Here is a 10,771-nt window from a genome sequence, read left to right on the forward strand (position 1 = left end):
GATAACCTTGGGAGACACCACAACATTGTGTAATAACTGTGCTCCTAAAACCTTGGCTGGAACCACATGCTTGAGAAAGCACATGCTGTTTCCCCATTGCTCTCCATCATTGCTCTGAAATGCATTGTTGTCATTCCTGATGAACCTTTCACAAAGAGGGGGCGCACTCCTGGGACCCTCTCCTGAAGCATCTCTTCCCTTTCTACTCCAGCCTGTTTTTCAAAGAGAATGCATCACCTTTAAAGGCTTAAATGCACCAGTTTCTGAGGGCCCTTCTCATATACTGCTACCCTACATTATTTTTTCCTAAGTCAAGCTTCACAAATGATGCGAAGATTGTGCATTTTCTGCAAATGTTTTGCATTCTATGTGCCCCCCAATTTGAGTCATTCATGGCCAAAGAATGCATTCACTCATTCATTCTTCATACATTCATTCGTTCATTATTTATTCATTCATTCACTCATCCATTCAACAAAACAGCCAAGAATAGAGAGATAATAAGAGTCAACTCTTGACTCCCAAGATCTCACTGTCCTGTGAGGGAGGGAGACAAAGTCAACAGACAGTTACAACACATTGTGATGCTTCTCAGCTCTCTTGGATGTTTATCAGTGAGCCCACAGCTTGATGTGTATGGATGGACTGACAAAAGAGTTTTCCAGAGCCACATCCTAGCAAACGAAGAGGGCTGAGGAAGCAACGATCAAGCCCAGCAGAGCCACCAGAGTGTGAAATGCTATTAGTGGTGATTACTCAACCCAAAGCATAGACCTGAGTGGCCTTGTGTTATATACACCATATGGCATACTTACCACCCCAGCCACAGATGACTGACTTAAACACGAACAGCCAACCTATTACCTGAGAAGGATATGCCAGATTCCGCTTAGGAGTCTGAACCAGGAAACATGAAGAGGCTGAGTGTTAGAAGGTATGTCTGGGCTGCCACCCTCTAGGGCAGTACTGTCTCATGGAACTTTTGGTCAATACGGAAATGTTCTCTCCACGCTGTCCTATAACATGGCAGCCTCTAGCTACACATGTCTACTGAGTCCTTGAAATATGGTTGGCGGGACTGAAAATCTCCCATTCTAATTTAATTTGAATTCATTCAGATTTAAAATTGAATACCCACAGGTGACCAGTGGCTACCACATTAGACACTCCCCATGCCGAGTTTGAGATGGAGAAGCCATAATGGCCCGTGTGCAAATGGAGGGCATGAGGGAGATCTATGGTGAGTGAGCAGAAGCAGACAGGCAATGGAGAGGGAGCCAGAAGCAATAGATACAGAGAAAAATAGATGCCACGAGAGAGAAATGGAGAGAGGAGCCAGTCCCTGGAATATCCGTAGCCTAATATTCAGGGTACTCTTCGAGCAAGCCTTTTTTATTCTTGAACTATCCTGAGTGCATCTTTGCTCTGCACAGCCAAAACAAATAACGGTTCCTCTCTCGGAAGCCAGCACTGATCCGAGAATCAGAAGATCAGCTCAGAGTAACAACAAAAATAACAACAAATCACGATCCTCGTCCTTCATCACCCCCCACCCCCATCATCTCAGCGTTCTGTGACTTATCTAAGATTACACACTTAGGGTGGAACCAATACTTCTCCGACTTGAGCGTCTGCCTCCTTTATTATGCTACACGGCCTTGCCCAGCTGGGCTGTTGGTCCTGGGCCAATGTTCCATTTTGGTATCCCGAACTGACCAATTTACGATGCTAAGCTTTGGCACATGCCCACCTCCAAACTAGGAAGGGGTGAGAGCAGACAAGGAAACTGTCGTCCCGAAGCGAATACCCATCCCTCTTCCCACCAAGCCTGGTCCCGAGCTCCAGACTCCATCTCTTAGACTGTATCCACCCACCTCGCTCTAACCTCCTGCCCCTGGACCATCCCTCGTGCCCAGCTACTGCCCAAGGCTGGCCCTGAGCACATCGTCTACGTCTCACGTGATCCCTCCAGGGCTCTTACAGCCCACACGCCTGCTGGGTTTCTCAATCCGCCGCTCTCCATGTCCTATGTGGTGAGCACAGAAGCACATGAGGGGCTCCTGGCCTGGGACCTGTACCTTCCCGAGCCTCCATGGTATACTCTTGTTTGCTTGACTAGAGCCATCTGCTGGGATGGCACCATTCCCAGGTGCAAGCTGGTCCACTGGTGCCTTAAAGATTCGGGTGCCAAGTCAGCAGGGGACGGAGCTATGGCTTGATTTCAGTTTCTACTACAGCTCCTTTTATGCAGTCACTATGCCATGGCCACATAATGTATATACCCCATTTGGGTAATGGATGCTGTTGGTTTAATGGAGACAGATATCCTGAAGGCTTTCATTGCCATAGCTCCTTGGGTCTCAGAACATACACTTGAGGAAAGCAGGGATTCCATTGTTCTTAAAAGAGGGGGGAAGTCACTTTAGAATAGGAGACCCCCCACCCCAGTGACCTGATCCCTGGGAAGTGGACGGACCACAGACCATAGCCCCTGTGCAAGATCCAATGCCAGCCCCTGGTGACAAAGTGCTTTGTCCAAGGTCATGCATCTAACAGAAAGCAACAAATTTAAACTCAGGTTGTCCGGACTTGAAAGCCTGGGTTTTCATTCACTTTGCTATACTTCCCCAGTTTCCAGCTGGACATTTGCTGTACTTGCAGCTGTCAGGGACCAAAGAGAAGGTGGATTCTACAACAAGCAGGGTTGTGTCCAGAAAGTTCCTATTTTGAAATGAGCTAAGCTACAGGAGAAATAATTGCAGCCAATATTCCTTTTGGAAAGAAAGATGGCTTCAGCAAGGACCCATTAGAGGGCCTGTCTGGGGCGCTGTGTTTGCCCAAAGGTGGGTTTTTGTTTTTCTTTTTTCAAAGTGTATTTCTCTCCTTCATCTTCTAATTTTTCTTTCTCCTCCTCCTCCTCTTTGTAGAATTCGTCAGTGATTTCACATCTATTATCTCATTGATTTTCCTCATAGCAGCACTGTAATTATTCCCATTTTTCAGATGAAACACTGAGGTTTGTACAGCCTGCCTAAGACCACAAAGATGTAGGAGCAAGAGGTGGAAATTAAATTCAGATCTTAGGACTGATTATACCTCCCCACAACTAAGATTCAGGTGAAAGGTAATTAAACATAGTTTTACAAACGGGTTGAGCACATTCATTGGGTTAGGTACACGCTAAGAGAGATGTGGAGAAGATTAGCTGAGATTTTTGAAGAGTTCATTATCTAGTGGGAGGGAGGCATGTAAACTGGTAACTCATGTATTTTCAGTGCATGAGTTACATATACTAGAGGGATAAGATATGATGGGGGGCATAGAGGGTCATTCATAACTGGCATAGGGAAGATCTCACAGAATAAGAATGAATAGAAGTTTGCCAGATGAATTATAGTAGCAATAATGGCAAATTTTATTGAGTGCTTGCTATAGGCTACACATATCTACACACATTGATTATTCTTAACAATCTTGCAAGGGACATATGACCCTCGCATTTTACATATAAGGCCAAAATAGATTCACAGAACTAAAGCATATAGCTCAAGGTCATGCTGCTAAAATCAGCCAGTTGGGAATTTAACCTGGTCCTCTCTAGAAGGATGCTTCACCCAGAAGCCACCAGGGAGGGCATGGGAGGTTGGGATGAACTGTTTCTTCTCTTGGCGTGCTGACTTGAGATACCTGGCATTTGTCACTGGGCGAGACCACGTCTACCCTCCCGGAGTCCAAACTACCTTGATTTCTGGGCTTGTATCAGCTCTCCATTTGGCTATGGCTATGTGATACCTACACCCTTATGTTCTAGCATCTAGAGCAAGCCTGGAGTTGGCAGTCACACAGCCCTGGGTTTGAATCCTGACTCCATCACCTATATACCTTGAGCAAGTGCCTGTACCTTTTTCAGATGCCACTGCTTCATCTGTACTGTCTAGTTAGTGATATCACCTGATAGGTTTGGGTGAGGATCAAATGAGTGGATATACGAGAAGTACTTGGACAGCCCTCTGGCACATAGTAGGCGCACACCAAATGGCAAATAGCCGTGTTATATTTTGTCATTCTCTCCTAATAAGGTCAGGAGGAGAGAAACATACGGGGGTGTTCGGCGCCTTCAGCTTTCCATGCCAGTACCTACCTCCCTGAAATTCGAACGGGTCCACTTATCCATGGATTTTTTTCAATAAATATGTACAGTATGTAAATATATTTTGTCTTCCTTAATATTTTCTTAATATTTTCTTTTCTCTAGCTTACTTTATTAATGTATAAAACGTGTTAATCAACTGTTTATGTTATCGATAAAGCTTCCAGTCAACAGTAGACTGTAAAGTTTGGGGGGCATCAAAAGTTATGTTATACTCATACGTGGATTTTTTTTATGTATAACTTTTTTTGGGGTGTCAGTGCCCCTAACCCACATGTAGTTCAAGGGTCAACTGTAAATTATGTCATGTGGGTCCACTGACCTCCAGTCTCATCACCCACCCCTAAAAGCATCCCTGTTCTGTCTCCACACCCCCACCTTCATCATCACCAAGGGCTGCTTCTGAGGACCCACCGTAACCAGAGGATGCAACTATGCAAATCCAGTAAAGCAGTGTTTTCCCTGGGCTGTGCACTGCTGCCTGTACTTAGCTGCCGGGCCTGGTTGTCTTCGGAGAGGATTCCTTCGGTGTCATCACAACCTCTAGTGGGCAAGAGTGAACACCGCGGCTCGCAGGCCTTTGTTTCAGCTCTGAGCCCACGAAGGCCAGGGAAGTTCAAGGAGAATGGACAAGTCTGATTGTCTTTCTCGTGTGTGAGCATGTGTGCCTGTCTACCTTCCCCTCCCACTCATTTCTGTTCCCCTCTCTCCACTGGTGCGTGATACCTTCTGAAAGTGAAGCCTTCTTCAGGACCTTCATAAGCTGTAGAAATCTTCCCTCCAGCTGCTGGGCTCTGTCACATCCCTTCAGGGCCAGCTCAAATGCTACCTGCACAGGGAAGCCTTCCCTAACTACTTCTGGCCAGAATCAAACATATCCACCTGTGGGATCTCCTAGCACTCTGATACCCCCCCTCCCAAGCACATATTACACAGCATGGACGCGGGTGGTTTACTGGCTGCTGGCCTTTCACTGTGCTGCCATTATCGGTGTGGGGACGTCATCATATTACTCTGTGTCTCCAGCACCCAACACACAGCCTGCTACATGCATAGAAAGTGCTCAGTACATGTTTAATACATGAATGAATGGGTAGATGGCTTTTTCCAGAAGACTCTCTTTTTATCTCTTCTTTCCAACCATTAACCTGCCATCCTACATCTCTGGTTCCACGAACTCTGCTTCCTGACGGTAATATTGAGGTTCAAAGAAATACAGGACGAGAATTTGGAAAGGAAAGGACTCTGTATCAAGTGATGAAACATGCTCACGTGCCACAGCCAGCATAGAGATAACTAGAGCTACTCATTTATCCCGCCTCTATTCCTTCTCCTTGGGCGTAAATTATCTGGATATTTATGGCAACGTCTCCTTCACACCAACCTGACATCAGGAATGTGCTTTCGTGGCACCTACGAATAGGGGCACTTTGATTTTTGGAAAGCCGGAAAGAAAAGGGAGTAAACATTACTTGAGCACCTACTATGTGCTAGGCACTTTACAAGTGTTATAATCAATGCAATCTTCCTTCCAGGCTGGGACCATCAAATCACCCCCCCCACCCCCCCCCACCCCCTTCCACAGATGGTTCAGAGAAGATAATCCTGCTGAAGGTCACACATTCAGAAACCAGGAAGCTGCACCTGGACTGAGATCATTCTGCTTCCCAAACCACATTACTTCTTTACCACGACTCTATAGATCTAATTCCAGTGCCCAGCTTAGCCCAACTCCTCCAGAAAAGCCTTGCCGCCTGGCCTCTTTGGTATTTTGCAATTTGGCTCCATGAAGGAAATCATGAACTGGTATAAAAAGGGCAGGTGGACTCTGTATTCCAATGTTGCCTTTCTTGAAGCATTCTCCTGTCTTCTTTCCGCTTTTGCCTCTTCTTTTTCACTGCACATATCAAGTGTCATCAATACTTTCTCTCTGAGACATAGGCATCAAAGGCGGTAAGCAGAAAAAGGAAAGGTAGAGGTGACGGCGAGGCCATCTCCAAGCTGATGAGAAATCAGTTCTGCTGACCTTTGGTATTGCACACACCTGGTAGTTCCAGAGGTCAGAATTCGCCTCTTTTGCCTTCCATCACCGACTATATAGCGTTGAGCGCCTCTAGTGGAGGTCTGCACCACTAGCGAGCTGCAAAAATTGTGGACCAAATATGAGGACCCGTAAACTGAGCCCTTTTGAATAGCTTTTTGAATAGCAGGAATGAACGTGTGAGCACACCCAGAAAACAAGCCACTTTGAGCAAGAAACATCCTTTTACCTTGGAAGACAGAGGAAAGGAATGCAATGGTATTTTCCTAATCTCTCACTGAGCCCTGGAAACACAAGAAGAATCCTTCAAGCTTGGATTAGGTGGCCCCTGGCAGGGGCGGCCAAAACCCCATGGAAAAGAATGCTGATCCAAAATGAAAATGGTCTTTAAGTGAATCTAACAACAACGCACGTTAGAGACTAGAGGAAGCAGCAAATTTGAGTTATATTGAGCACTATTGAATTTGCTTTATTAATTCAAGAGAAAGAGAAAAGAAATTACACTCAGCCTCTGCAGTCTTAGCGCGTAGTTACAATTATTCCCCATGTGCATATCTTAGACAATAAGAAGCCTCTTCAAAAACAAGTTACACTTTATACTTATTCATGCCTTACAGCAAAATGGCCCAGAGAGTCACGTGACCTGCATAAGAATGTAGCAACAAGTCCCTTTCAAGTATTTACAAAACAGAAGGGCTAGCTTACAACACAGAACTGGAGGAACAGTTCTCCATCTGACGATTAGTGGAAGTTGGGCTCCACGTTAAAAATAGAATTTACTGTGGAAGGTCAATTGTTTCCAAATGCACCATCAGAATTGGCAAAGCTCATTGGCTACCCTTACTCCCTCCCGATGACTCAGAGAGTCTCAGAGTCAGAACAGCACAGTTGTTAATGAGCCTTCTGAAGTAATACATTGGTTGACTTTAATTTGGCAGTGGCCTGAAATTAATTAAAAATATACGCTGGCTAGCCATAGTGTGGAGCCGTTGGCAAAATAATATAAAATGTCTTAAAAATTAAAACATTCACACATTTTGTTTGAAGCCAGTGAACGAAGGAGGATATGAAATCCTTGTCGTGGATGACAATTTAATATGTGCCATTAAGACACTTTTCCCGGAGGGTGATTTATTGGAGAGTGTGATCCTCAGAGGCTAGAATCACTTTAGAAAAGTCAGCAAGCCACTGGCTAGCTTTACGTTCTTTTTTGTGTGTGTATTAGTCACAACACAGATTGAAAAGAGGGGTGAGAAAGGGAGATCTGAACTCTGCTCAAGGCCACCAAGCCATCGTTGGTAAAAGACAGCTAATTAAGAAAGGGTATGCTGTGGTGGAAACGATTTATTTAAATCAATTCTCTTCCCCCATCTTTCCCAGAGAAATTGTCCAGACCTGGTGTAAATTGTGAATATTATTGCCTCATAAGTGGGGGATTCTTTAATGACATTCTTTGTTAAACAAAAGGTGATGAATTATTTCCTTTTCTCTGCATTCCAGGCTCCACGTTTAAATAGAAAGGGGTGGGGGACTAAATACCTGATTTATGCTGTGGAGGGCACTCCAGGCCATGGGGAACAGTTGAAGGGAAAAGGACCCAGGGCTAGGCCCCTCGGAGCTGAGAGCTGTCCGCAGCCTTTAGTGCTGAAAGCAGGTGTATGCGCACCAGGGGTCCAGAAATCCCGGGGAAAAGGGGCACTGTTCCCTAACTCCAGGTCAAGACAGTTCAAACGAGAGACAGAGCTCCAGATGGACAGAGAGTGCACTCTCCGACTGTTTTCAGCCTGGGAAGTCCCTGCCACTGCCTGCTTTTTCCCACGTGAGGAGAGGGTTTCTGGAAAAGGCAGTTGGACCTTTCAGAAGGCGAGTCGGGTGGTCTAACAGCGCTCCTCTCCCCTCTTGGGTCTTCTAGTGGCTGATCAAACCCTCGAAGCTCATGGGGTTTAGCTTTGGGTGAGTTAGGTGATGTACTCCTTTCTCCATGTCAAACCCCTCCCCAACTTTTCCTGGGGGACCTCAGAGGGGTGGAAAAGAGGGTGTGGCTCCAGGTCTGGGAAGGAGGAGCCGCCATTCTCCTCTAAACTTGGATCCCCCTTCCCAACTGGCAAGCACGTGGTAGATGAAAGTACCCCCCCCCCCAATTCATAATAGTGTTAAAAGACACTAGGTTGTCAGGGAGAGAAAGAAATGGGTTCGCTCAGGTTCCTGACCGTGACCTAACATCTCCTCTCCCCCACCCCACTCCACCCCACCCCTGCCAAGTTCTGAGAACGCTGAGCCCCCTCAGCTGGCCTGCAGGCGAAAGCCACACCCAAGTTCGGCTTCCAGACACTTGGTTGGGATGTGTTCTGAAACCCGGTCCCTTGAGGCAGCCTGAACTAAAAGGAGCAAGGTGTCCTAGAGTGGGAGGGAGCGGCATTAGGAACCCCCCAACCCCCACCCTAACGCACTGCTTGAGTCTAATCTTCAGTTGCAGGGCGGGTCAGCTGTCCCCCCTGTCTTCCTTTCCCCGAAAGGGTGAGAATTATCTGGCACCCAGCCCCGAGTGCTGTTGCAGAGAGCTCTGGGAATCTGGGGTTTGGAGGCTACCCCACTCCAAGGAGATTCTCTGGGGCTGCAAAGGGGAGTCAGCCCCACAGCGGGAAAGACCGAAAGGGAGCCCGCAACCGAATCAGAGAAGCGCCGGAGTACATCAGACACATCCCCGCCTCCACACTCCCATCAGCCCGGGCCAAGGGGACGCAGGTCTTAGCCCCGAATTTGGGCAGCCGTCCCCCCACCCCGCTCCCTGTCCGGGCAGGTGGTGCGTGAATGGCCCGGGTCAGCCACCAGCCCCAGCCGCCCCGCGCTCGCTGCAACTTTGCCCCCTCCCCCGCCCCGCCTCTCCAGGCGCTTACCTCCCGCCAGAGCGGCCGCCGGGGTCCCGAGGAGCAGAGCAAGGAGCAGCGAGATCCCGCCGAGTCCCGCGGCGGGCGGCCGGGCCACGGGCATCGTGGATGCTGCTGGGGACGCGGAGCCGCGGGCTGCCTGCCGGGCGGGCGGACAGCACGGGAGCGGGGCAAGGAGAGAGGGAGGGAGGCAGCGAGCGAGGCAGGGAAGGCGGGAGCGAGGGAGGGGGCTGCGGACCAGGGCAGCAGCCGGAGCCCCCGGGCGGACGCGCGCTCAGCCCCGCGATCTCTCTGGCCGAGCTGTGCTGGGCGCGGGCGGGCGAGTGAGGAGGAGCCGGCGAGCGAGCGAGCGAGCGTAGAGCGAGCGGGAGGAGGGAGGGGACTGGGGCCGAGTCTGTGCCGAGCGAGTGCAGGGGAGGGAGGGAGGGGGCGGGCGGGCAGCGAGCGAGAGGGGCTGCTGCGCCCCGGGTGCTCGCCTCCTCCTCTGGCCGCCGGCCCGCCGGCCCTGCAAAGTTTAACGCCAATTCCCGCTGCGTCCTGGGGGCCGAGCGTTGCCTCTTGGCGGATGCTCACCGCAGCCCTGCGCTGGCGAGGCGAGCCTGGAGCGAGTCCTGACCATTTTCCAGACGGTGAGATGGAGGCCTCAACATCTAGCTCATCCTCCAGCCTGTGAGCAGCCTAACGCTTATCGTCGCCCAGGCTTCCAGATGGATCCCAAGTCCCGTTCTCTCAGCCGTGCTTCAATCCTCCCAGGCCCTTTGGGCCCTAACCAGCCCTCTTCCCTGCCAGCCCTCCCGTGTTTCCAAAGTGAGTCCCTGTAACCTAGAAAGTCTCAAATTCTATGCATCCCATGAGAGATGCCGGTCTCCCTGGAATAATACAAATGGCCCCAAAATTCTGCATCCACGACTTGAGGACTCTGTATCCCTCTGAAGCCCAACCAGAGACTGTCAGTTAAAATGTCTCCATGTTCTAATGTGAGCTTCGTCTTTCACATCCGCGTCCTCAGCAGGGCACCAGAGCCAGCCAAGACTTCCTCTCAGCTAAGCTAGCCCCTTATCCCTTCTACACCCACTTCCCTCATCGGAGCTGGCGTTCAAGGCCCACCCTCCTCTGCTCTGTGTGCCCAGCCCTGATTCTCAGCAACTTGTCTTTTCTCCACAAATGGAGGTGGGGGGCGGAGGGCGGCCAGGAGATAGGCAGATGCTTGGGGACAGGCATTGGCCAAGGACTAGATGGGGACCGGCTTGGAGACTGACAGTGTGGATTACCTTTGCAAACCCAGCCAGCTCCCCGGGGTTCTCCCCTCCGTCAGAAGCCCTTCCTCTCCCTACCCCCACTCCACCTTGCCTGAGCAAGCAGAGAGAGCAGATGGAGAGAAGGTTGCAGGCAGCAGCGAAAGGAATATGTCTTTAGCAGAGTGGTGGAGCTAGGAGTCCCGATAAAGAATGGGTGGGGGAGCTGAGTACTGGGTGGGGGAGGACAGACAGGGAGAGGGAGCACTCTGGCCCTGGGGGATCAAAAGACCCCACCCCCACTCAAAGCTCCCCATTCACTCACTCATTCAATGCTCTTTTACAGGGTACTCACTACAGATCCAGACTTGTATTAGTTTCTGGGGGACAGAGAGCCCCCAGTAAAACCCACTCTTGGGCTGCAAGAAGTTTCCATTCCTGGCAGTACAGTGGGTTG

At 49.6% G+C, this 10,771-nt stretch overlaps 1 protein-coding gene across 3 annotated transcripts in view; it reads right to left on the reverse strand.

The window, feature by feature from the left end:
* Positions 1-10,203, reverse strand: part of SEZ6L (seizure related 6 homolog like) — a 179,099-nt gene extending 168,896 nt beyond the window's left edge. For 2 of the 3 annotated variants that reach the window (XM_074321071.2, XM_074321070.2), the window contains exon 1: positions 9,089-9,404. In XM_074321071.2, the coding sequence (XP_074177172.2) occupies positions 9,089-9,182 (94 nt within the window). In that variant the 5' untranslated portion in view covers positions 9,183-9,404. Of the gene's footprint in view, positions 1-9,088 lie in introns of all 3 variants that reach the window. The other variant, XM_074321069.2, reaches the window with a different exon arrangement.
* Positions 10,204-10,771: the final 568 nt, after the last annotated feature.

Source organism: Rhinolophus sinicus, chromosome 9 (genome assembly GCF_057876585.1).
Source record: "Rhinolophus sinicus isolate RSI-liver-muscle chromosome 9, RSI-T2T, whole genome shotgun sequence".
NCBI lineage: Eukaryota > Metazoa > Chordata > Mammalia > Chiroptera > Rhinolophidae > Rhinolophus > Rhinolophus sinicus.